The sequence below is a fragment of the Cervus elaphus genome, chromosome 14 (genome assembly GCF_910594005.1).
Source record: "Cervus elaphus chromosome 14, mCerEla1.1, whole genome shotgun sequence".
NCBI classification, from domain to species: Eukaryota; Metazoa; Chordata; class Mammalia; order Artiodactyla; family Cervidae; genus Cervus; species Cervus elaphus.
The window spans coordinates 45,664,778-45,691,808 of record NC_057828.1 but is presented as its reverse complement, the minus strand read 5'-3'; the positions used below and the strand labels follow the sequence as shown (position 1 = coordinate 45,691,808).

Genomic DNA, 27,031 nt, shown 5'->3' with positions numbered 1-27,031 from the left:
GACTGTAATTAATTTTAAATGTGTAAAATTGCATTTGTTTCATTTGACCATTGAAAAAGGTATTAACTGACTTTTTTGGCCAAGATGGATTTCTGACACAGAATCAGAAATAAGAGGTCAAGTCATAATCTGGTCGAGTGTGCCCGTGTTGCCCTCAGCCCTGGAGACATTAGCTAATGCTAGGCTGTTGGCCCTGGTCTCTTGGGAATCTATAAAGGGAAACATTCACACCCTCATTGTCTCCCATTTAAGGACTTCTTATTACTGGAAGTATAACTTTTAACCTGTTTAACTGCTGGTTAAAAGTTAAACTCTGTCTGCCCAAATCCCAACTCTCCTCACTGGACTGAGAGTTTTGACTTTTCAAAGAGGTGAAGCAGGTGACTGCCATTGATAAAAGGGGTAAAACAATGGGGCAGGCTGCATTTAAACACATAACAGGAATGGCAGCAGTTACCCAAAGCAACCCCACAGGTAAGACGTGCATGCTGAGCTGCCAGATGAGGAGGTGGCTGGAGAAAGAACTTACCTTAGCAGAACATAGAGCTGGAGCGTCAGACTGGTGATCGCAAACAGGAACACTGTCACGTGGCTGCGTGGGACACAGTGAGTTACATTGTACGTTACTGTTTCAGTGATTTGAATGGCTTTAAGAAACCAAATTCAGGTTCTGTTTCATGGTAATGTTACATCAAACCACAGAAATAAAATTTTAAACAGAGCAAAGATGAATTGAGATCCATCCCATTAGAACAAAGTTGTCTAATGATACTACACTAAGGACAATAGTTAGCATTTATTAAGTTCCTACTATGTAGCAGACGGGCTTCCCAGGTGGCACAATGGTAAAGAATCCTTCTGCCAATGCAGGAGATGAGGGTTAGATCTGTGAGTCAGAAAAATCCCCTGGAGAAGGAAATGACAACATGCTCCAGTATTCTTGCCTAAGAAATCCCATGGGCAGAGGAACCTGGTGGGCTACAGTACATGGGGTTGCAAAGAGTCGGACACGACTGAGCATGCACACACTATGTAGCAGGCACTGTGACACTCGTCTCTAAGGAATCTTGAGAACCTTGATTTATTTACCATGGCTGTAAATTAATGCCGAAAGACTACCCACAAGCAATAATAAGAGTTATTACTATTCATAATTAGTAGAGAAATGTGTCATATTTTAAATTCACTTTTTTCGCTTAATATGCATACAATTCATGACTTCCGGGTAGTTCAGTGGTTAAGAATCTGCCTTGCAATGCAGGGAACACAGGTTCGATCCCTGGTCTGGGAACTAAGATCCCACATGCTGAGGCATCACAACTACTGACTCGAGCCTCAGTTAGGGGGTCCAAGCACCACAACGAAGATCTCATCTGCCCCAACTAAGACCCAACACAGCCAAATAAGTAAATATATATTTTTAAAAATGCACACAATCTTATGAGATGAGACTTTGGTTTCCTATCTTATAAATGAAGAAACTGAGGCTCAGAAAAATTAAATGTCTTATCTCAAGACAAACACCTAATATAGTAAGCGGTAAAGTAAAAGTGTAAGTGTTAGTTGATCAGTTGTGTATGACTCTTTGCAACCCTATGGACTGTAGCCCTCCAGGCTCCTTTGTCCATGGAATTCTCCAGGCAAGAATACTAGAGTAAGCTGTAAAGCTACAGTTTGAACCAGGTCTGAGAGTCAAGAGATACCTGGAGTAATAGGCAAGTTTGGCCTTGGAGTACAAAATGAAGCAGGGCAAAGGCTAACAGAGTTTTGCCAAGAGAATGCACTGGTCATAGCAAACAGCCTCTTCCGACAACACAAGAGACAATTCTACCCATGGCAGAATTCTACCATATACCATATGATAGACAATTCTATCACCATATCACCAATACCGAAATCAGATTGATTATATTCTTTGCAGTCAAACATGGAGAAGCTCTAGAAGGTCAACAAAAACATGACCAGGAGTTGACTGTGGCTCAGATCATGAACTCCTTATTGCAAAATTCAGACATAAATTGAAGAAAGTAGGGAAAACCACTGGACCATTCAGGTATAACCTAAATCAAATCCCTTATGATTATACAGTGGAAGGGACAAATAGATTCAAAGGATTAGATCTGATAGAGTGCCTGAAGAATTATGGACAGAGGTTCATGACATGGTACAGAAGGCAGTGATCAAGACCATCCCCAAGAAAAAGAAATGCAAAAAGGCAAAATGGTTGTCTGCGGAGGCCTTACAAATAGCTGAGAAAAGAAGAGAAGCAAAAGGCAGAGGAGAAAAGGAAAGATATACCCATATGAATACAGAGTTCCAAAGAATAACAAGGAGAAATAAGAAAGCCTTCCTAAGTGAACAATGCAAAGAAATAGAGGAAAACAATAGAATGGGAAAGACTAGAGATTTCCATTAAGAAAATTAGAGATACTAAGGGAACATTTCATGCAAAGATGGGCTCAATAAAAAACAGAAACAGTGTGGACCTGAAAGAAGCAGAAGATATTAAGAAGAGGTGGCCAGAATACATAGAAGAACTATACAAAAAAGATCTTAATAACCCAGATAATCATGATGGTGTGATCACTCACCTGGAGCCAGACATCCTGAAATGTGAAGTCAAGTGGGCCTTAGGAAGCATCACTACGAACAAAGCTAGTGGAGGTGATGGAATTCCAGCAGAGCTGTTTTAAATCCTAAAAGATGATGTTGTGAAAGTGCTGCACTCAATATGCCAGCAAATTTGAAAACTCAGCAGTGGCCACAGGACTGGAAAAGGTCAGTTTTCATTCCAATCCCAAAGAAAGGCAATGCCAAACAATGTTCAAACTATCGCACAATTGCACTCATCTTACACGCTAGCAAAGTGATGCTCAAAATCCTGCAAGCCAGGCTTCAACAGTACATGAACCAAGAACCTCCAGATGTTCAAGTTGGATTTAGAAAAGGCAGAGGAACCAGAGATCAAATTGCCAACATCTGTTGGATCATAGAAAAAGCAAGAGAGATCCAGGAAAACATCCATTTCTGCTTTATTGATTACACCAAAGCCTTTGACTGGACCACAACAAACTGTGGAAAATTCTTAAAGAGATGGGAATACCAGACCACCTTACCTGCCTCCTGAGAAATCTGTGTGCAGGTCAAGAAGCAACAGTTAGAACCAGACATGGAACAGTGAACTGGTTCCAAATTGAGAAAGGGGTACATCAAGGCTATATATTGTCACCTTGCTTATTTAGGGTGACAAATTTGTACTCTACTTCTATGTAGAGTACATCATGCAAAATGCCAGGCTGGATGAAGCACAAGCTGGAATCAAGATTGTCTGGAGAAATATCAGTAACCTCAGATATGTAGATGATAGCACCCTTAAGGTAGAAAGCGAAGAGAAACTGAAGAGCCTTTTGTTGAAAGTGAAAGAGGAGCGTGAAGAGGCTGGCTTACAACTCGAACAGTCAAGAAACAAGATCGTGGCATCCAGTCCCATCACTTCATGGCAAATAGATGGGGAAACAGTGGAAACAATGGCTGACTTTATTGGGGGGGGGCCTCCAAAATCACTGCAAATGGTGACTGCAGCCATGAAATTAAAAGACGCTTGCTCCTTAGAAGAAAAGCTATGACCAACCTAGACAGCATATGAAAAAGCAGAGACATTATTTTGTCAACAAAGATCCATCTAGTCAAAGCTGTGGTTTTTCCAGTAGTCATGTATGCATGTGAGAGTTGGATTTTATTTATAAAGAAAGCTGAGCACCGAAGAATTGATGCTTTTGAACTGTGGTGTTGGAGAAGACTCTTAAGAGTCCCTTAGACAGCAAGGAGATCAAACCAGTCAATCATAAAGGAAATAAGTCTTGAATATTCATTGGAAGGACTGATGCTGAAGCTGAGGCTCCAGTACTTTGGCCACCTGATGCCAAGAACTGACTTATTGGAAAAGACCCTGATGCTGGGAAAGCTTGAAGGCAGGAGGAGAAGGGGGTGACAGAGGATGAGATGGTTGGATGGCATCACCGACTCGATAGACATTAGTTTGAGCAAGCTTGGGGAGTTGGTGATGGACAGGGAAGCCTGGTGTGCTGCAGTCCATGGGGTTGCAATGAGCTGGACACGACTGAGCGACTGAACTGAGAGTCCCAACCATTCCCTTATGCTATGTTAGCCCTACCTGTGGCCAGATAGTTCACACTGAGTAACTCACATTGAGTGAGTTAACTGCCCACCACAGCTTACACAATGAAATGAGGTCTGCAGTTACTGCTCAAACATTTTTTAAATTCTTTTAAAATTACATGTACATAGCTTCCATGCATATAGGAAAATCTTCCTCCTTAACTAGTAGTCCTCTTTCTTCACTGTAAACTATTATTCACCTTCATTATTTATTTGATTAATTGGATTTAGCACTGAATGACTTTAGGGCACTTGTAGGAATCAGATCTCCCCTCCAAAGGCAAAAGTTTATCCCCAGTAAAGATACTCAAAACAATAAGCAATCTGAAAATATACCCCCAGACTATTTATTATTTTGCTTTATTTTTTGGCATGTGAGATCTGAAGCTTGGAGTCTTAATCCCTGGAATGCCAGGGAAGCCCCCCTTACCCCCATACTATTTGAAGCAGTGGCGCACAGAACTACAATAGAGTCTCGGGTTTAAGGTTACTATTATGAAAGCACTAGTGTCCCTTTGGCTTCCCTGGTAGCTCGGTCGGTAAAGAACCTGCCTGCAATGCAGGAGACCCAGGTTCAATCCCTGGGTCGGGAAGATCTCCTGGAGAAGGAAATGGCAACCCTCTCCAGTATTCTTGCCTAGAGAATTCCATGGACAGAGGAGCGTGACAGGCTCTAGTCCATGGGGTGGCATGGTCGGGCTTGACTGAGCTAACTAACATGCTAACTAACTAGTGTACCTTTAGAGCTGTAAATCTGAGGGGTTGCCAAGTCAATCCCATTAACAGTCGGGCAACATAGATTTCATTGTACTGAGCATTCTGAAGTGTGACAAGAAAAACATTTTTTTTTTTAAGTTTATGTTTTAAAAGCTGACTTAATGTTTGCAAAATGTTTCATTAACGTTTACACATCAGTGTTTTTTAAACTTAGTCAGTGATAATTTTAAAATAGAAAGTAATTTTCCTTAAACCTCCAAGTGTGTTAGTTGCTCAGTGGTATCCGACTCTTTGCAACCCCATGGACTGTAGCCTGCCAGGCTCCTCTGTCCATGGTATTCTCCAGGCAAGAATACTGGAGTGGGTTGCCGCACCCTCTTCCAGGGGATCTTCCTGACCCAGGGATCTAACCTGGGTCTCCTGCATTGCAGGCAGATTTTTTTTACCATCTGAGCCACCAGGGAAGCCCTTAAGCCTCAAGACAGCCCCAGGAAGAAATGACCTTTTTGCCACAGTGGGCTGGGGAGGGACACTTACAGCCTGAGCTGGTGAGATCTTGGCAGCCAACAGTGCAAGCGATAGGCTGAGTGAGCCAGACAGAAGTGAATCATGGTGACCTGGGCCCTTGAGCACCTGGAGCAGGCCACGGAGGATCTGGAACAGTCCTGTCAGAGCTTCCAGACCTCTTCTCCACCTGCCAGGGCCTCCATCCCTATGCACCACCCCTGTGAACCCTGGGGGGATGCGGAGGAAGTTCTCTCCAGGGGAGAGGGACAGGTCCTAGTTCTCTTAAAGCCACTCTAGGCTATGATAGGAGCTCCCTGTAACTTGATTCTTCTATGGCTTTAAGGGTCTGAAGTCTAAAGCTGGCTGTTAACAGTGAATTAGTAACACTGAGCTGGATATTTGAGACAGGTCACGAATGTGAAAAGAGGGAAAGCTTCCTTTAAGCTGAGAGATCAGCTTTCCTTTCTCAGCCCTTCCCCTGGGGATGACCTGGAAACCTGAGCCCATCCCCAAAGGCAACGGGTCTGCTTCAGGCTCTTCCATCCTTCCTTCCATGAACAAAGAGCAACTCCCTCCCTCCGGGACCTGCTCAGTCTCCCCGGAGAGTGGTACCTGAAACTTGAGATGGTTGGGACCAGAACCAAGGCTGGACTCCAGCTGAACCCAGAGCCTCCACCAGGGTCCTTGAGAGCATGCTCGGTAACTGGCCAGACACTCTTAATTTCCTTGTGGGCCCAGACCACCCCATAATACCATAGGTGCTTTGTTTGCATGGATGGGTATGGGGTGGGCAGGGGGAATAAGCCCCAAATGAATCCTGGTGTCATCCTTTGGATGATAATTGAAAGGTACATTTAAATCATTCTAACCCATGAACTCTTTTTTAATGTTGTGTGGAGCATTATTGACCCTTCTCCCCTTTATTTTCTATTCACAGTTAGCAGTGTCCTTGTGATTCCTGCCACTGTTTGGAGTAGACCTCAAGTATTTATTAATACATGTTTCCTAATTTCCATTCCCACTGACTGTACTTAAACTGAAGTTCTCATTACTTTTAACTCAACTTCCTATCTTGCTTTTCCCCTTCCAGTTAAGCCGATAGCATCACTGACATCAGTATTATCACTTTGCTCACAAATAATAGCTACCAGTTAATTTGACACTGTGCCAGGCAATATGATTAGCATTTTGCCATATCATTTTGCCATTATCTCTATTTTACAGATGAGGACACAAGTTAAATTGTCAGGTCAGGGCCATACAGCCATTTCCTGCTGTCACTAAGTTGTGTCCGACTCTTTGTGACCCCATGGACTTTAGCATTCAAGGCTCCCCTGTCCTTCACTATCTCCCGAAATTTGCACAGATTCATTGTGCCTTGAATTGGTGATGCCATCCAACCATCTCATCCTCCGTCACCCCCTTCTCCTCCTGCCTTCAATCTTTCCCAGCATCAGGGTCTTTTCCAGTGAGTCAGTTCTTTGCATCAGGTGGCCAAAGTACTGGAGCCTCAGTTTCAGCTTCAGTTCTTCCAATGAATATTCAGGACTGATTTCCTTTAGGATTGACTGGTTTGATCTCCTTGCTGTCCAAGGGACTCTCAAGAGTCTTCTCCAACACCACAGTTCAAAAGCATCAATTCTTCAGCGCCCAGCCTTCTTAATGGTCCAACTCTCACATCCATACATGGCTCCTGGAAAAACCATAGCTTTGACTCCATGGACCTTGATTGGCAAAGTGATGTTTCTGCTTTTTAATACACTGTTTAGGTTTGTCACAGCTTTCCTTCCAAAGAGCAAGCATCTTTTAATTTCATGGTTGCAGTCACTGTCTGCAGTGATTTTGGAGCCCAAGAAAATAAAATCTGTCATACAACCATGTAACACCAGCATCACCTTGTTTTTCTAGAACCCTGTTGTCACGCCATTGCTCAGAAACCTTCAGAGTTTCTTGTTATCTATGGAAATGTTATCTATGAAACTATCCATTTCTCAGCTAGGAGGGCTCATTTCCAATCCACACAGCCCCAATTTACCTCCCAATTTTCTCTTTGGTGCTGGAGAACCTAGGAGTCAGGATACCTAAATTCTAGCCCTGGGTCGTCACTCAGTAACTCTGTCTAAGGAGAGCAAAAATAAGTTGGTCAACCTAGCAGTTTGTTCTGAACACTGTTGGGCTATAAATAAATCGTCCTTACACAGGTCTTTGAGTGTTGGCAAGACTTAGGAGTACACAATGAGGGGTTTTATAGCCTTAAATTCCAATTCATTTTCAACTCATTATTTCTTTGAGATGTTTGTAATAGTGGAGAATTAGATAAACCTAAATGACTAATGATAGACGATTAACTGGAAAAACTAGATATGTAGCAATAGGTGGTTATTTGGAATAAAGTAAATGTCATTGGCCATTCTTTTTTCTTTTTGGTGAAAATTAAATGATAATGTGCATGAAATTAGTTTATAAGTTGAGAAGTATCCTATAAATGTTGGTTTGTTTGTGGTCATTCATTGTATTTCTACATTAATCATAAAAATACTTCGAGCGCTACAGGTGATTCCCCAAAAGTTCCCAAAATGCTTTGAGCAATTTGGCATCACTGAAATTATATTTGTTTGTAAGTGCTCAAAATTACTATTTTGAAACATAATTTGATATGTAAGAATATTTTAAACTTCACAGTAGTGAAGGTATTTTATTTATTGATAGTTAATAGAGTGTCTGTTAAAGAAGTAATTAGAACTGGTACTTCCTTGGTGGTCCAGTGGTAAAGAATCCGCCTGCCAATATAGGGGACCCAGGTTCAGTCCCTGGTCTGGGAAGATCCCACATGCTGCAGAGCAATTCAGTTGGTGCTCTAGAGCCCATGCTCTGCAACAAGAGAAGCCGCCGCAGTGAGAAGTCCTCACACTGCAACTAGAGAGTAGCCCCCACTTGCTGCAACTAGAGAAACCCTGTGCATAGCACCAAAGTGCAGCCAAAAATAAAATATTTTTAAAAAAATAAATAAGTAATTAGAAATTAGTGGTATGAGTTGGAAAGATTCACCAAGTCCCTCTGCTCAATACTCTGTAATAACCTAAAGGGGAAAAGAATTTGTAAAAGAGTAGATACATGTATATATATAACTGAATCACTTGACTGTACACCTGAAACGAATGCAACATTGTTAAGTATGCTCCAATATAAAATAAAAATCGAAAAAAAAAAAGCAATAATAGGAAATATGAGTTTATTTTTAAGACATATTTGGGTGAATTCCTCCTAATTAAAAAAATTTAAATAAAAATGTAAAATAAGTTGCCTTGCATTACTTCAGTAGGGTTTTGGAAGGATCAAATGGAATAATTAATATCAAGAAGAGTTTGTCAATTGTAAACTATTATTCAGTTGAAAGTGATAATATGACCTTGTTGACTAAGAGGAAAAGTACAGTTTTGAAGGACGGGTTGTTGGGGAGTTATATTTGGTGGATAATAATGCCATTGTGGGGCTTCCCCAATGACTCATCAGGTAAAGAATCCACCCACAGTGCAGGAGACACAGGTTCGATCCTTGGGTCGGGAAAATCCCCTGGAGGAGGAAATGGCAACCCACTCCAGTCTTCTTGCCTGGAGAATTCCATGGACAGAGGAGCCTGGTGGGCTACAGTCCGGAGGGTCCCAAAGAGCAGACACGACTGAGCGACTAGACATAGTGGCACACAGCACAGTGTCACTGTGTCTGTTGACCATGGCCTCAGTAGTGCAGTCAGAGCACCACTGAGCTTTCCTTTTTGCTCGTAAGTCTGGGCCCACCTTGTGGGTCTACTGATCTGGTTCAGGCTCAGCTGATCCCACCTTGACCTGCTTGTGCTTCTGGGCAGATTGAGGCTTGACTGATCGAGGATGGCCTCGGCCAGGCAGCTGGTGATTGGCTGTCTGTCAGCGGGAGCACTGGCTCTCTCCTGTGGGTTCTGTCATCCTCCAGCAGGCTGGCCTGGGCTTGTCTTCATGGAGGGGCAGGAGTCCAAAAGAGAGTGGTCGTGCACAATGCCTCAGAGGCCTAGGATCAGAGTGGGCATGTTTTCCCATGTGCCACGTTATTTGGGCCAAAGCAAGTCACAGAGGGTGGGAAGATTCCATTCCTTTATGAAAAGAGCTATAAATTCACATTGTAAAGGAAGGGTGGGGAAATGAAGCCATTTTTGCAATTCACCCAGCTTAGTCACTGAAGCCAAACATTTTTTCCATCTGTTTGGTTTGTGGGGTTTTTGTTGGTGATGTTTTTTGTTTGTTTCTTACTTTTTGACTGCAGCATGTGGGATTTTGGCTCCCCAACCAGAGATTGAACCCGAGCACGCTGCATTGGAAGTGCAGAGTCTTAACCACTGGACCATCAGGAAAGTCCCTCCATTTGCTTGAAATGAGTATGTTGAAGGACATCAAAAGACCTTGAACTGAACTTACTTTCTTTTTCCTTTGTAGGCAATAAGAGAAGTGTCAGAGTTTTCCATTTAGATCAATAACTTCAAATTCTCAGCATGGAGAACTCAGAGAAGACGGAAGTAGTTCTCCTTGCTTGTGGGTCCTTTAATCCTATCACCAACATGCACCTCAGGCTGTTTGAGCTGGCCAAGGACTACATGAATGGAACAGGTAGGAATAGTAACCAGCAGCAACGATGGGGTTCAGGATACACTGCCCTAAAATGTGGCACCTTGGCCTATTGGGCATTTTAAGCTGGAGGATTTTGATGAGACAGCAACAGCAGGAAGGTCACTCTGCCCTCCTCCCTCCACCCTTCTTCCCTGAAAGTGAAAGTCCATGGAATTCTCCAGGCCAGAATACTGGAGTGGGTAGCCTTTCCCTTCTCCAGGGGATCTTCCCAACCCAGGGATCGAACCCAGGTCTCCCGCATTGTGGGCGGGTTCTTTACCAGCTGAGCCACAAGGGAAGCCTATGAAGCAGATCATAAAACATTCACATGACAGATGCCCTCCCTAAACTCAGAGAATTGGAGCATCCTTATCTATGAAGACAAAGGAGTGCCAAGCAGACAGGCGCTGTCGGATTCCCCCAGGCTCCTACACTTTTCTTGTGCTTTTGTTGTTGTTCAGTCGCTCAATCTTGTCCAACTCTTTGTGTCCCCATGGACTGCAGCTTGCCAGGCTTCCCTGGCCTTCACCGTCTTCTAGAGCTTGCTCAGACTCATGTCCATTGGGTTGGTGATGCCATCCAACCATCTCGTTCTGTTTCGTCCCCTTCTCTTCTTGCCTTCAGTCTTTTCCAGCATCAGGGTCTTTTCCAGTGAGTCAGCTCTTTGCATCAGGTGGCCAAAATATTGGAGCTTCAGCTTCATCATCAGTCCTTCCAATGAATATTGAGGATTGATTTCTTTTAGGATTGACTGGTTTGATCTCCTGCACTCTTTGCACTATCATATTTCCCCATGACTGTTGACTCTTCATCAAACCTAGCATAAGAATACTTAGGTTTAACTGTGTCTTGGACTCTTCATTTCCTTATTAAGGTTCCCATGCCACATAAATCCTACATTAAGTTAATTTATATGCTTTTCTCCTGTCAATCTTTTCTTTGTCAGTTTACACCCGGCCAGGGACCCTGAGAAGGTCAAAGAAAACTTTTTCTCCCCTGCATATACACAGATTCATTTTGTTTTGTTATGGAAATAATCATGCTATGTGTTGATAGATGGATGAGTGTGCCAACTCATGAATAATCAGGGAACTAAAATAATAGAGTGATATTTTTCCCATCACCTTGACAAGAATTTTTAAAACTTGATAATGTCAAATATTAGGTGTTGGGAAGGAATGGGCTCTTGGATATTCAATGGATTAAGGCATTTTACAAGGCAGTTTTGGGCACGACTGATCAACTAACATATACATAAGACAGTTTGGCAATAGCAATCAAAATTTATTAATAAACTGCTGATGAATGGGTGGTCTCTTTGATGGGTACGAAATTTCAGTTGGGGAAGTTGAAAGAGTTCTGGAGATGGAGCGTAGTGATGGTTGTATAACATGTCACAATACTATACATTTAAAATGGTTTAAATGGTAAATTTTATGTGTATTTTAACACAATTAAAAATAAATAAATAAACTTGTATAATTGTTTAAAAAGAAAAAGGAGGAGGGGATCTGTGACTATGAAACCATATTGATGATACTATTTCCTGTACATAAAATCTAATTTGTTATACCTTACGTGAAGTCTGATTCTTTACCCCAGGAAAATATAAAGTTATCAAAGGCATAATTTCTCCAGTCGGCGATGCATATAAGAAGAAAGGACTCATCTCTGCCCATCACCGAGTTATCATGGCAGAACTTGCCACCAAGAACTCAAAATGGGTAGAAGTTGATACCTGGGAAAGTCTTCAGAAAGAGTGGACAGAGACAGCCAAGGTGCTAAGGTATTCATGGTGGAGTCCTGCAGTTCCTGTAGGGGGTCATCACAAGGCTGCAAAGCACACGAACAGGCCTGGGTACCATTCAGCCTTTGTGTCTTTCATGTGTTTTGAGATGTTTGCATGCTTGTTAACTGTGTACATCCCTGTGAAAGAACAGGAAGTACACTTGGCCTGTCTGTGCCCCTGGTGAAAAAGGTAAAGCTGTAAGATGATGTCACTGTGGTCAGTCTTCTCAAGTGTAAAAGCCAAAGGCAGATAATTGGGCTTCCCTGGTGGCTCAGGGGTAAAGAATCTGCCTGCCAATGCAGGAGACACGGGTTCATTCCCTGGTCCGGGAAGTTCCCTTGTGCCACAGAGCAACTAAGCCCGAGCACCACAGCTACTAAGCCCAGTTAGTGAACTGTGCCACAGTTAGTGAAGCCCATGCACAGTAGAGCCCATGCTCAGCAACAAGAGAAGCCACTGCACACTGCAACTAGAGAGTAGCCTGCGCTTGAGAGTAGCCTCTGCTCGCCACTGCTAGAGGAAAGCCCGAACAGCAGTGAAGACCCAGCACAGCCATAAGTAAATAAAATTATATATATATATATAGAAAGATGAAGACAGGTAATTTAAGGAAGAGACGCCATGATTCTTGATCACAAAGAGACTTGGTTTGGATGCTACTTCCATGACAGCATATGAGGGGTTGTCACAGATCACTGTGCTCAGGACTCTGAAACTGTTCCAGTTTAAGGATTCAGAACCCAGAGTGAGTAACATCTTTATTACTTAATGTTCTCTTGAGTGGCATGTCCCCGGTGGCTCAGTGAGTAAGGAATCTGCCTGCAGTGCAGGAATCACAGGAGATGTGGGTTCGATCCCTGGATTGGGAAGAACCCATGGAGGAGGAAATGGCAACCCACTCCAGTATCTGTGTCTAGGAAATCTTATGGACTGAGGAGCCTGGAGGGCTACAGTCCATGGGGTTGCAAAGAGTTGGACATGACTGAGCTACTAAGCGTGCAAGTTCTCTTGAGTATAAAACACAAGGGCTTTCTGAAAAACCTTTCTGTCTCATGTCTATTCTTAGAGTTTGAACCTTCTGGTTCTAGCCATATTAGTTATGGTTTGGATAGGAAATAGAACCACTCTGAGCATTTCAAGCAGAAAGGGACTTTAGCTTTAGTTTGAAAGGGCTGGAGGAGTGGAAGCGGTGGTTTGTTTCAAGATCATGTCCCCTTAACTGCAGCTGAAGTTCAGGAAACTGTTCCTGCTGCCACCAATGCTGCTATTAAACTTTCCCAGTCTCCTAGCGTGGGGGACAGGACAGTGGAATATAGGGTCTGGCCTCCATGCCGACCTGTCAAGGTCCAGAGCCTCCCAAATCTCTCTGCCTCTGAGGACTTCTGGGAAGTGATTTCAGGGTGGGATTAAAACCAGCCAGCAGACAATGTCCAGCCCAGTGACTTACCCAGAAGCTTAGCAGGGAGAAGAGGGTGACTTCAGTTCATTGACCAGAAGTTCTCCCATCAGAAAGCAGGCTCCTCCTCCTCACCCAGCCCTCTTTGGCTCCAGAGTAACCTTCCTGTTCATTCCAGGTTCAACTCAGCCATTCCTAAGGGAAGGGGGTTACGGGCACCAAGGCCCACAGTCGTCTCTCACGCATGTTGCTCCTGTTAGCTGGGTAACTGTACCACTATGAAGCCATGGGCATCCTGCTGCCAGCCAGAGTGAAGCTGCACACAGATCCTGCCTGTGGGCCCTTCCACTTAGGCTTCAGACACTTGGCCACCCCCTCAGACCTTATCCTCAGCATTGAGTTCTTCATTACTAGGTCAGGCCATACTCTTTTTTAAAAATATTTATTTTTTTTTATTTATTTGACTGTGCCAGCTCTGAGTTAAGTCACACGGGATCTTCAATCTTCGTTGCAGCATGAGGGATCTTTAGTTGTGGCATGTGGGATCTAGTTCCCTGACCAGGGATCGAACCTGGGTCCCCTGCATTGGGAGTGTGGAGTCTTAGCCACTGGCCCACCAGGGAAGTCCTAGTCAGGCCATACTCCTCAGTGGTCAAGGGTGTGGGCTCTGGAACCAGACTGTTAGGATTCAAATTCTGGCTCTGCCATCTATAAGCTAAATGACCTTGTGCAAATTGGTCAGTGTCCTCCTCTCTCGATAGGTATAACAAACAATTCTGATAGAATGCTGGCAGTACTATAGTTGCTTTATAGTAACCAAAACATTTACTCAATCTGGTTGTTCTCGACTATCTCCTATGTCTAAGAGGCTCTGCCAGAAGCTGGCAGTACAAACTCTTAAGCCTGTACTTCCTCTCCATTATGGGGATAATAATAATATGACATGAGATGTTGAGAAGATTTCATCAAATCATTCATGCAAGGGATTTGGTGTAGTGGTTAACACATAATAAATAATCAGTGTTAACTCTGGTCATTATGACACAGACGCATACAGCTTAGGATAGTAATAGCTACTATTTGCTGTGCTCCCAGGATTTTCCCTGCTTTCCATTCTTTTTATTTTTTAATTTATTTTTGACTGTGCTGGGTCTTTGTGGCTGCACAAGGACTTTTTCTAGTTACGGTGCACAGGCTTCTCTTTGCAGTGCCTTCTCTTGTTGCAGAGCACAGGCTGTAGACCATGCAGGCTTCAGTAGTTGTGGCACATGGGATTTAGTCCCTTAGTTCAGTTCCAGGGATTGAACCTGTGTCTCCAGCCCTGGCAGGTGGATTCTTAACCACTGGACCACCAGGGAAGTCCCTGGTGCTTTCCATTCTTGACAGCCAGAGCCCAGGGCTGCTGTGTCTCAGCCGCATCCATCCTGACCTGACAGTCCTATGTACTTGAAGGTGTCCATTCTGAGTAATTGGGCATTGTGTGCACCTGTGGTTGCACCTTTTTAACAGCTCCCAGCCTTTAACGTAGTGTCAGAGGCTCTCAGGCCTCTCCACGAGGATGATATTTCAGTTGAGCATTGTGAGAAAGAGAAATAAATATTCTGTTGCTTTGTTGTTTTATAGACACCATCAAGAGAAGCTGGAGGCCAGTATCTGTGATCTCCAGCAGAACTCACCTGTGCTGGAAAAGCCTGGACGGAAGAGAAAGTGGGCTGAACAAAAACAAGATTTTAGTGAAAAGAAATCCCTAGAGCAAACAAAAACGAAAGGTCTGTATGTTTTTCCAGGACTTACCAGTGAGGGCTGTTAAGACTGTAGGGCTGGGCAAGCCCCCTTTGTATTTGCTTTCATATTCAATATGTGTGGGTGCCGGGAAAATGCCCCTTGTTAGTTTTCTTTTTTTTTTTCTTTTTTTGTTCTTTTGGCTACATCACACAATTTGTGGGATCTCAGTTCCCCAACCAGGGATTGAACTCAGGCTGCAGCAGTGAAAGCCCGAAATTGTAACCACTAGGCCACCAGGGAACTCTCCACCCCATGTTAGTTTTTTGATGGGAGGAAAGGAGAGTCAAAGGCACCCTGAGCTTATTTATCCTGCAGTAGGTAGACCTGAATATTTGAGGTTCAGGTCTGGATCTCTTTTTGGAAAAGCTGAATCTGATAAAAACTATGAATCCTCAGAAAAACAAATATACACATTTTTTTTTCCTGCACTGGATCTTTGTTGCTGCACAAAGGCTCTCTCTAGTGGCAGTGAACAGGAGCTACTGCATGGGCTTCTTATTGAGGTGGCTTCTCTTGTTGTGGAGCACCAGCTCTAGAGCTCAGGCTCAGTGGTTGTCGCTCATGGGCTTAGCTGCCCCACCGCATGTGGGATCTTCCTGGACCAGGGGTTGAACCCGTGTCCCCTGCATTGGCAGCTGAATTCCTAACCACTGGACCACCAGGGACAGTCCTACACATTCATTTTGATGCCAGGAGTTATTAGAAAAGCAACCCCTGAGGCTCTATTTTCTCTTCCCAGGTGTGCCAAAGGTGAAGCTGCTGTGCGGAGCAGATTTTTTGGAGTCCTTTGGTGTGCCCAATCTATGGAAGAGTGAGGATATCACCAAAATCCTGGGAGACTATGGGCTCATATGTATTACTCGGGCTGGGAATGATGCTCAGAAGTTCATCTATGAATCCGATGTGCTATGGAAACACCAGAACAACATTCACCTAGTGAACGAATGGATCACCAATGACATTTCCTCCACGAAGATCCGGCGAGCCCTTAGAAGAGGCCAGAGCATTCGCTACTTGGTACCTGATCTTGTCCAAGAATATATTGAAAAGCATAATCTGTATAGCTCTGAGAGTGAGGAGAGGAATGTTGGAGTGGTCCTGGCTCCTTTGCAGAGAAACACTACAGAAGTTAAGGCATAAGAAATTCTACAGCATGGTATTTTAGACTTCTTTTTTGGGAATTTGAAACCATGTGGGTGTTAGTAACTAGGGGAAGAAATTGTTATCCTCTTTAATAAAGTTTAACAGTTTGGTAAAATCAGTAGTAAATTAAAGTTAGGTTTATCTTTTTACTAGAAGTTGCTAAGATGAATGTTTTCAACATGTTGTTTTTAGTTTGGCTATGCCATGCAGCATGCAGCATCTTAGTTCCTCAACCAGGGATCGAACCCATGCAGTGGGAGCACAGAGTCTTAACCAGTGGACTACCAGGGAAGTCCACAAATTCCTTTATCTTTAAAACAAGAGATTAGCAGCACTAAAACCAGAGGAACATTCTATCAAACTGAGTACAAAAACAATTCAAAAAGAGCATCCTGACTTTACCACATAAAGAGAAGTGAAGTATGAAAAGTGACGTCTAGGAATTTCCTGGTGGTCTAGTGGTTAGGACTCTGCACTCTCACTGCTGAGGGCCCGGCCTTAATCCCTGGTCGGGAACTGACATTCAGCATGCTGTGCAGCAAAAAAAAAAAAAAGAAGAATAAAATTAATAAGGGTCCACTTAAGTTCCTGACTTAAGTTATGAAAGGAATGAACATTTGATGCATGCCTATTTCTGGGCCCCCTTCACCCAGGGTGGCCAAACAATTCTTAAAATAATGATCTTGTAAAAGGCATCACTAATCAGCTATCTCCAGCTGTGCAGAATACAGGCTGTGAATGATCTGGCAGATACTTTACACCAGTAGTTCATTCTCTCTGACACATCTCAGAAGGCCAGCGAAGCTTTGCTAAGGCATGTTGCCTGCAGCATCACTTTTGGAGGTAGGAAGAGGGGTCCAGGCCCTGGAATGTTTAGAAAGGTACACAGGTGTTTCTGATGCCCATGACAGATAGGGAACCTCTGCTCTCCACATGTTATGCACGGATTCTCTTAGCACATGAGAGATCTCTGAGAATGAGGTCTCTTATTCAAGGAGTCTCATTCAAGAGAATGAGAGGTCTCATCCAAGGATTTTATGAACTGTGAATGCTCTTAGCCTTTACTCATAGCTTAATAATCAAACAGTGAAGGGACATACCACACTGAGTCAGCCCAGCAGTTCCTTTAGCTCAGAGTTTTGAGCCCCTGATGAATGGTATGTGCAGGAAAGCTCCACAGTCTCAATCTAAAACTCTTGAGTTTTGGAAGACCCTTGCAGTTTCTGTTCCAGTTCCTGTGAACCTGCCATTTGTGAATTTAAGCAGAAAAAGAGCCTGTTTTTTATTATTTTTCTCATGTTCTTTTGTATGAACTTGAACCAAAGTAGAAGACGCAAATAATAATTGAACTCATAACATTATGTTAAAAAGACAAACTTGTTATATGGTTTGCTACTGATTAAAATTCTGTGGCAGTTTTACCCATTAGTAAAGCACAAAGACCAGAAATAGCTTTTTTTAGAATAGTTTTATGGTTCATGAAAATCATTCTGTGATAGAAACAGGACTAAAGTTAACTTTCTAAAGAAAGAATTATTTACCTTTACATACCTACACCTAGTGATTTACATTTCATACCTACACTACTCTGGATGAAGGGTTTATACCTCTGCAGAAGAAAAAAGATACTTATGTCTGTGCAGTTGAATAGTCTTATCTGAAGCCACAGTTTTAAAAAGGAAATAAAGTTGGCAAATGTAAATTCTGTGGCTCTTGGCCTCCTCTTTTAATTTTTACTTATTTATTTATTTATGGCTGCGTCAGGTCTTGGTTGCAGCATGTGGGATCTTTCATGGTGGCATGCAGACTTCTCTCTAGCTGAGGCCCCCAGGGCCAGTAGTTGCAGCTCACCTGCTTAGTTGCCCCGTGGCATGTGGGATCTTAGTTCCCCCCCGCAGGGATTGAACCTGTGTCCTCTGCATTGGAAGACAGATTCTTGACCACTGGACTACCATGGAAGTTCCCATTCCTGGCTGATTCTTACTGAAGTCAATGGACCTGTTTCTCAAAGAGAGAAGAGTACAAAGCTCGACACCCAGTGGTTTCAGTCCCTTAACCTGCTGAATGAATGAAAGGTCATGACCTCAGATCATAGAAATGAGAATCTTTCCCCTGCTTCTCAGCTTTTTGGAGTTTAAAAGTTGGAGCAGTACTGAAAAATAGCGATAGAACTATTGCTAGAGGTCGATGAAGTTATCAAAATTTAACTTTGATTTCTTCTGGAAAACTACACAAGTTTGTCTGAAGTGTGTGTGAACTGCAGGAAGGTTCCAGTGCTAGAAACTTCTTTTCTACTATGAAGCCTTTTCACCTAGAAGTGCCCATAGTCTGCTGAGTGTATTGACCTCAGGGCCCGCTGGGTAAGGCTCATAGGGACCCTCCCAGGAGACCTGGTAACAGTGAAATGGTCCTATTGTTGTGGTATTTATGGATCAGCAACTTTGTACATAGAAGGAGTTGCTTGGCTTTTTGTCCCCATACCAGGATGCTGCTAATGCCACAGCATAATAGCATGTTTCGGGGTCTCCTTAAGGACACAGCTTCCTCTTTGGATAATGAAACTAGGACAACTTTGTATAATGAAACTAGGACAATGAATTTCACAAGGAAATAAATATTAGTAACTGTTGCAGCTTTCATTGAGGAAGAGGGGAAAATGCCATTGTTTATTCTCTATCATGTTTCATATTTGGCTCTTATAATGTGAATTTAGTTTAGGAATTGTGTAGAGCTGGTGTATTGTTTGATGCTGGTAGGGGTGGTGGTTTTTTTGTTTAATATGCTGCTGCTGCTGCTAAGTTGCTTCATTCATGTCCAACTCTTTTCAATCCTATGGACTGTAGCCTGCCAGGCTCCTCTGTCCATGGGGTTCTTCAGGCAAGAATACTGGAGTGGGTTGCCATGACCTTCTCCAGGGGATCTTCCTGACCGGCGGGTGGGTTGAACCTGCGTCTCCTGCATTGCAGGCAGATGCTTTACCACTGAGTCACCAGGGAAGCCTAATAAATACTACAAGTTATTCATCATTTATCTGAAACTTGAGGAATCCTGTTTCTGGTTTATTTTATGCCACTTCCAGCAACTTTAAATGGGAGGAACAACCTGAGAGGATGTATTGAGAAGCCCATTCATGAAGCCAGCCCGGTTGAAGTCAAGTGTAGGGGGTGGGATGTGGGGGCTCATAGGAGGGAAGCTTGGTGGGGTCCACATACAGTTTTTGACCTGTTATAGTAGCACCAGGACATGGTGGGGAATTCCTGTCTCTGTTGGACTCCTCCTCTGGGACAGTGCCCCCCACTCCGCTCAGGAAATCACCTTGGTTTCAGTGCTGAGATGCAGATCCATGTCTGCCTCAAGTGCCTTATCAGTCAGTAATGCAGCAATGTTTCCCAAATCAAGTTAAAGTGCCAAAGTTTTTCCAGACCAGTGGGTAACATGACAACAATGACACGTTTAAAAGAGTTAGGGAAATTTTCAAACATAGAATTAGTGATAAAAGTATAATGGGGCTTCCCTGGTGGCTCAGTGATAAAGAATCCTCCTGCTAATGCAGAAAACACCGGTATGATCCCCAGTCTGGGAAGATCCCACATGCCTTGGAGCAACTAAGCCTATGCGCCACAACTACTGAGACCATGTGCACCAACTACTGAAGCCCGTGTACCTAGAGCCCATGCTCTGCAACAAGAGAAGCCACCGCAGTGAGAAGCCCGTCCTCCGCAACTAGAGAGTGGACTCCACTCTTTGCAACTAGAGCAAAGCCCGTGCAGCAACGAAGACCCAGCACAGCCAAAAATAAATATAATAAATCCCCTGTGTATCTATGTCTTATCCCCGGAATGGGACCAAGCTCCCTGATGGCGTTGCCTCCTTGTATTAGGAGGGGAGGTATAGATGAGGTGAAGTTTATTTTATGTCTTTAAGCACCATTCTTTCCTGGACCAGTATCAGATTCCATCAAATGTCAGAAAAATGCCTCCACTACAAATGCCCCTCATCATTCCCGCTCATCACTGTCTAGGAGAAAGCACTGCTCATCCACAAGCGTAGGACTGCATCTTGGCTCTTAATTTTATGGTTCACTTTGCCAGTATCAAATGGAAGGAAAGAAAGCACAAATTTGGCCAAGTAACATTTGTCTTTCCTTTCCAGAGATAACTTTGGTCCTAGTCAGGAAGAAAGATCTTGGAATTGTAGAGGAGAAGATTTCTCCTTCTTCCATGGGCAAGTCCAATCTATGTCCAATCTACTTCAACAGCCATTCAACCCTACCCATAATAGATGGTCCTTGCCCAAACTGGCCAAGAGCCATACCAATCAGCACAATTGCTGACACTGTTATTAGTTATTCCTGTGAATTTCATTTTCAGGCCAACATTTAGAACAATAAGATTTTAAGGATAGGAAGGAAATATGATTTCTCCATGTCCTGTTCCCTTAGTTATCTGGAATTTAAATAGGTTTCATGCTCCAGAAATCTGGTCAGAGTTCATAGTTCTGTGCCCTTGAAGTGGTAAAGTTTATCTAATCCCAGGACTTGATATCATCCTGTCATATTCCACCAAAGGAATCAATGTTTTGTACTTATGAGAATCAATAGCCTCATTTTGAGTAAGGCAGTGTCACTATGGGCCTTAGGAAGTATCACAACAAACAAAGCTAGTGGAGGTGATGGAATTCAAGTTGCAAATCCTAAAAGATGATGCTGTTAAAGTGATGCACTCAATGTGCCAGCAAATTTGGAAAATTCAGCAGTGGCCACAGGACTGGAAAAGGTCAGTTTTCATTCCAATCCCAAAGAAAGGCAATGCCAAACAGTGTTCAAACTATCACACAATTGCACTCATCTCACACACTAGCAACGTGATGCTCAAAATCCTGCAAGCCAGGCTTCAACAGTACATAAACCGAGAACTTCCACATGTTCAAGCTGGATTTAGAGAAGGCAGAGGAACCAGAGATCAAATTGCCAAGATCCGTTGGATCGTAGAAAAAGCAGAAGAGTTCCAGAAAAACATCTACTTCTGCTTTATTGAATACATCAAAGCCTTTGACTGTGTGGATCACAACAGACTGGAAAATTCTGAAAGAGATGGGAATACCAGACCACTTCACCTGCCTCCTGAGAAATTTGTATGCAGGTCAAGAAGCAACAGTAACCAGACTTGGAGAAAAGGGCGGCAGGGGTCGAAGCGGCGGCGGAGGTGGCGGCGACGGAGCCCAAAATGGAGGAGGAGAGCGGCGCGCCTGGCGTGCCAAGCGGCAACGGAGCTCCGGGCCCGAAAGGTGAAGGAGAACGACCTGCTCAGAATGAGAAGAGGAAGGAGAAAAACATAAAAAGAGGAGGCAATCGCTTTGAGCCATATGCCAATCCAACTAAAAGATACAGAGCCTTCATTACAAACATACCTTTTGATGTGAAATGGCAGTCACTTAAAGACCTGGTTAAAGAAAAAGTTGGTGAGGTAACATACGTGGAGCTCTTAATGGACGCTGAAGGAAAGTCAAGGGGATGTGCTGTTGTTGAATTCAAGATGGAAGAGAGCATGAAAAAAGCTGCTGAAGTTCTAAACAAGCATAGTCTGAGTGGAAGACCACTGAAAGTCAAAGAAGATCCTGATGGTGAACATGCCAGGAGAGCAATGCAAAAGGCTGGAAGACTTGGAAGCACAGTATTTGTAGCAAATCTGGATTATAAAGTTGGCTGGAAGAAACTGAAGGAAGTTTTTAGTATGGCTGGTGTGGTGGTCTGAGCAGACATTCTTGAGGATAAAGACGGAAAAAGTCGTGGAATAGGCACTGTTACTTTTGAACAGTCCATTGAAGCCGTGCAAGCTATATCTATGTTTAATGGCCAGCTGCTGTTTGACAGACCAATGCACGTGAAAATGGATGAGAGGGCCTTACCAAAGGGAGATTTTTTCCCTCCTGAGCGTCCACAACAACTTCCCCATGGACTTGGTGGTATTGGCATGGGGTTAGGACCAGGAGGGCAGCCTATTGATGCCAACCATTTGAATAAAGGCATTGGAATGGGCAACCTGGGACCTGCAGGAATGGGAATGGAAGGCATAGGATTTGGAATAAATAAAATGGGAGGCATGGAAGGACCCTTTGGTGGTGGTATGGAAAACATGGGTCGATTTGGATCTGGGATGAACATGGGCAGAATAAACGGTGGAGGCGGAGGCAGTGTCCCTGGAATTGAGAGGATGGGCCCCGGCATTGACCGCATCGGGGGGGCCGGCATGGAACACATGGGCGCAGGCCTGGGCCACGGCATGGATCGTGTGGGCTCCGAGATTGAGCGCATGGGCCTGGTCATGGACCGCATGGGCTCCGTCGAGCGCATGGGCTCTGGCATCGAGCGCATGGGCCCCCTGGGCCTCGACCACATGGCCTCCAGCATCGAGCGCATGGGCCAGACCATGGAGCGCATCGGCTCTGGCGTGGAGCGCATGGGTGCCGGCATGGGCTTTGGCCTCGAGCGAATGGCCACGCCCATTGACCGTGTGGGCCAGACCATCGAGCGCATGGGCTCTGGTGTGGAGCGCATGGGCCCTGCCATCGAGCGCATGGGCCTGGGCATGGAGCGCATGGTGCCTGCAGGCATGGGGGCAGGCCTGGAGCGCATGGGCCCCGTGATGGATCGCATGGCCACCGGCCTGGAGCGCATGGGCGCCAACAACCTGGAGCGCATGGGCCTGGAGCGTATGGGCGCCAACAGTCTCGAGCGTATGGGCCTGGAGCGCATGGGCGCCAACAGCCTAGAGTGCATGGGTCCTGCCATGGGCCCGGCCCTGGGCGCTGGCATTGAGCGCATGGGCCTGGCCATGGGTGGCGGTGGCGGTGCCAGCTTTGACCGTGCCATCGAGATGGAGCGTGGCAACTTTGGAGGAAGTTTCGCGGGTTCCGTTGGTGGAGCTGGAGGCCATGCCCCTGGGGTGGCCAGGAAGGCCTGCCAGATATTTGTGAGAAATCTCCCATTTGATTTTACATGGAAGATGCTAAAAGACAAGTTCAACGAATGCGGCCATGTGCTGTATGCCGACATCAAGATGGAGAATGGGAAGTCCAAGGGGTGTGGTGTGGTTAAGTGTGAGTCGCCAGAGGTGTCTGAGAGAGCCTGCCGGATGATGAATGGGATGAAGCTGAGTGGCCGAGAGATTGATGTTCGAATCGATAGAAATGCTTAAGCAGTTGCCTTTTTTAAACATTGATACCAGACCTCTGAATGTGTATTTTTTCTTGTTAACCATTTTAATTTGTTGGCTGGATGTATAAAGATGTTTAAAAAATTCAGTTGCTTTTTGGGGTAATTTGAATTACTTTTTTAATGACTGGGGTTCCATTTGACTGTTTGCATTGAGATTGCAATGTGCGCAATTTTTTTTGTAGTTGTGGCATCTTGTTGACATCGAATATGACTTTGATAATAAATACCAGTTCCTGAAAAAAAAAAAAAAAAAGAAGCAACAGTAAGAACTGGACATGGAACAACAGACTGGTTCCAAACTGGGAAAGGAGTACATCAAGGCTGTATATTGTCACCCTGCTTATTTAACTTATATGCAGAGTACATCATGCGAAATGCCCGGCTGGATGAAGCACAAGCTGGAATCAAGATTGCCAGGAGAAATATCAATAATCTCAGATATGCAGATGGCACCACCCTTACGGCAGAAAGCAAAGAAGAACTAGAGACCCTCTTGATGAAAGAGGAGAGTGAAAAAAGTTGGCTTAAAACTCAACATTCAGAAGACTAAGATCATGGCATCTGGTCCCATCACTTCATGGGAAATAGATGGGGAAACAATGGAAACAGTGACAGACTTTATTTTCTTGGACTCCAAAATCACTGTGGATGGTGACTGCAGCCATGAAATTAAAAGACACTTGCTCCTTGGAAGAAAAGCTATGACCAACCTAGGCAGCATATTAAAGAGCAGAGACGTTACTTTGCCAACAAAATTCCATCTAGTCAAAGCTATGGTTTTTCCAGTAGTCACGTATAAACGTGAGAGTTGGACTATAAAGAAATCTGAGTGCCAAAGAATTGATGCTTTTGAACTGTGGTGTTGGAGAAGACTCTTAAGAGTCCCTTGGACAGCAAGGAAATCAAACCAGTCAATCCTAAAGGAAATCAGTCCTGAATATTCATTGGAAGGACTGATGCTGAAGCTGAAGCTCCAATACTTTGGCCACCTGATGCGAAGAACTGGCTCATTGGAAAAGACCCTGATGCTGGGAAAGATTGAAGGCGGGAGGAGAAGGGGATGACAGAGGATGAGATGGTTGGATAGCATCACTGACTAAATCGACATAAGTTTGAGTAAGCTCCAGGAGTTGGTGATGGACAGGGAAGCCTGGCGTGCTGCAGTCCATGGGGTCACAAAGAGTCGGACATGATTGAGTGGCTGAACTGAATGTCACTATGTGAAAGCGTTAGTCGCTCAGTCATGTCTGACTCTTTGCGACCCCATGGACTACAGCCCTCCAGGCTCCTCTGTCCATGGAGTTCTCCAGGCAAGAATACTGGAGTGGGTAGCCATTCCCTTCTCCAGGGGATCTTCCTGACCCAAGGATCGAACCTGGGTCTCCTGCATTGCAGGCAGATTCTTTACTATCTGAGCCACCAGGGAAGCACAATGCCACTATGGTTTCCTCAATAAAAATAGCATCTTTCCTCTGGAAAGTTCATAGCCATTCATTCACAAACATTTAATAATCACTTGCCAGGCATACTAGGCACTGGGGATACATAGAGGTGAATACGATGAACACAGTCTCTACTCTTGACATTTTAATGAAAAAGGTAGTCAGTAAACAAAGCAAAAAAAAAGATAATTATGGACTATGATAATTACAAATGATATAAGCAGAGTTGTGATGCAGAGTAATTGTATACCAGAAGGTTGCTCTGAAAAGGTGACTCAGATTTTTGAAGAGATTCAAATATTTACACACTGAAGCATTTGAATCTTGGGAGTAATGAAATCTGAATTATATTTCTCAAAAGCTTTCTTGGCTGCAGAATGGAAAATAGTTTGGTTGGATAAGAGTAGAAGCAACAAGCCCAGAGAGGAGGCAAGACATGATGGTGGCTTGGGTTAGGTTGGAAGAACCAACAGGATTTGCTGGTGGATTGGATATGGGTGAGTAGAAAAGGGAAAAATTCAGTGTTTACCGGGCTTTGGTTTTAACAGGTGACTAGTGGTACAATTTATAGAGATGAGGAAAGCTGAGGAATAATTTTATTTTATGCTTTCTGCTTTGGCTATATTACATTTGAGTGCCTTTAGGACCTCCAAGTGGAGATGTCAAGAGGCACCTTAAGTGGTGAGAGGTGACACATGAGCTTGGTAGTCGGGCTATCTGAGATTGAAACCAGACTCTTCCACCAACTGTATGACCTTGGGTAAGTCACTTAACCTTTCTTTGTCTCAGGTTTTGTCTTTTTCAAATGGAGATAAATAAAGTAACTATTGGAGGGGTAGGATTTTGTGATAAATGACAATACACATAGTAATCACTCAATAGATGGTGGCTATTAATGTACTTGAGTCTGGCGCTCATGTGAGAGATCTGAAATGGACAGATAAGCTGTACACCTAAAACTAACACAACATTGTAAATCAACTCTACAGCAATAAAAATTAAAAAAAGAAAAAGAAATGCCCCATGTCCACAGAACAAAGTCACAGATTCTGTTATCCTCCTCCAGTCTTGTTCCTTCTCCAAACTCCATTTTCTCAGGTGGTGGGACTGTATGAGGGTGGGGGGAGGGTCCCTGAGCGAGCCAGCACTCAGCATGTGAGGGAGGCCACAGAAACTCTGCCCAACTGCATCTTACCTCACAGGGCTGGTTTTCAGAGATTCTTCAAGGCAGCAGATAAAACTCTTGCCACAGCTGAGAAATTGACAAAAAGCTTTCATGCCGTGTACATGGTTCTCTTTCTCTTTTTTACCTTTAAAAAGAAAAACCCAGAAAAACACATCAGATTTGTATAAATGAGAGTATGCCAACAGGGTGGCCAGTTTTGCTTTAAGTTTTATGAAGGACAATTTGTGACCCTATACACACACACACACACACACACACACACAAATAGACATCTCCTGAACCAGCAACGGGACTTTGTTTATACTGCAAATAAATATTATTTTTTCTTTAAAGAAAAAAAGAAATGAACAGGTAAGTCATGGAGCCAGCCTATAGAGATGGTATTCGGGCCTAATGTTATAGGTTAGTGCATATCCCCAACACCCTCCTCTTTTGCTTTTCTCTACTGTCAAGACTGAAGACTAGATACTAGATTTCCCAGGTTCCCTTGCAATTAGAAGTAGCCTATGATATGGTTTTGGTCAATGAGTGTAAACAGGAATCTGGTGAAGGGACAATGGCAGGTGGTTCTCTACCTCTTCTTTCCCACCTTGAATGTGGATGTTCCAGCAGCCAACTCAGGACAGTGAAGTAACCAACAGGGATGAAAGGCCAGGAGAATACAGAGATGCCACTTTTTTATATGTAATATTTTTAATTAATAAGTTAAGATTTTTGGCTGTGCTGGGTCTTCATTGCCATGCTCAGGCTTTTCTCTAGTTGCAGAATGGGGGACTACTCTCTAGTTGCGGTGTGTGGGCTTCTCCTTGTGGTGGCTTCTCTTGTTGCAGAGCATGGTCTTTAGGGTTGGGGCCCAGTAGTTGTGGGGCACCTGCTTTATGGCTCATGGCGTATGGAATCTTCCCAGACCAGGGATGGAACCCATGTCCCCTTTTATGGCAGGTGGATTTTTAACCACTGGACCACCAAGGAAGTCCAGAGATGCCACTTCTATGTCACGAAGTTGCCACTTATCCCAGGATAGCTTGATAGGT

At 44.0% G+C, this 27,031-nt stretch overlaps 2 protein-coding genes across 7 annotated transcripts in view; both read left to right on the top strand.

Moving 5' to 3' along the window:
- Positions 1-17,855, top strand: part of NMNAT1 (nicotinamide nucleotide adenylyltransferase 1) — a 28,236-nt gene extending 10,381 nt beyond the window's left edge. For 4 of the 6 annotated variants that reach the window (XM_043924591.1, XM_043924590.1, XM_043924593.1 and 1 more), the window contains exons 2-5: positions 9,870-10,040; positions 11,643-11,826; positions 14,849-14,994; positions 15,750-17,855. In XM_043924591.1, the coding sequence (XP_043780526.1) occupies positions 9,926-10,040; positions 11,643-11,826; positions 14,849-14,994; positions 15,750-16,150 (846 nt within the window). In that variant the 5' untranslated portion in view covers positions 9,870-9,925 and the 3' untranslated portion in view covers positions 16,151-17,855. Of the gene's footprint in view, positions 1-17; positions 619-9,754; positions 9,785-9,869; positions 10,041-11,642; positions 11,827-14,848; positions 14,995-15,749 lie in introns of those variants that run through there. The other 2 variants (XM_043924592.1, XM_043924596.1) reach the window with 2 other exon arrangements.
- A 3,463-nt stretch (positions 17,856-21,318) lies between these two features.
- LOC122708293 (heterogeneous nuclear ribonucleoprotein M-like) lies at positions 21,319-23,622 on the top strand. The gene is given in 2 exon segments (XM_043924589.1): positions 21,319-21,609; positions 21,663-23,622. A coding segment is annotated over 1 exon segment (1,662 nt). The 5' UTR covers positions 21,319-21,609; positions 21,663-21,687; the 3' UTR covers positions 23,350-23,622.
- The last annotated feature ends 3,409 nt before the right edge of the window (positions 23,623-27,031 follow it).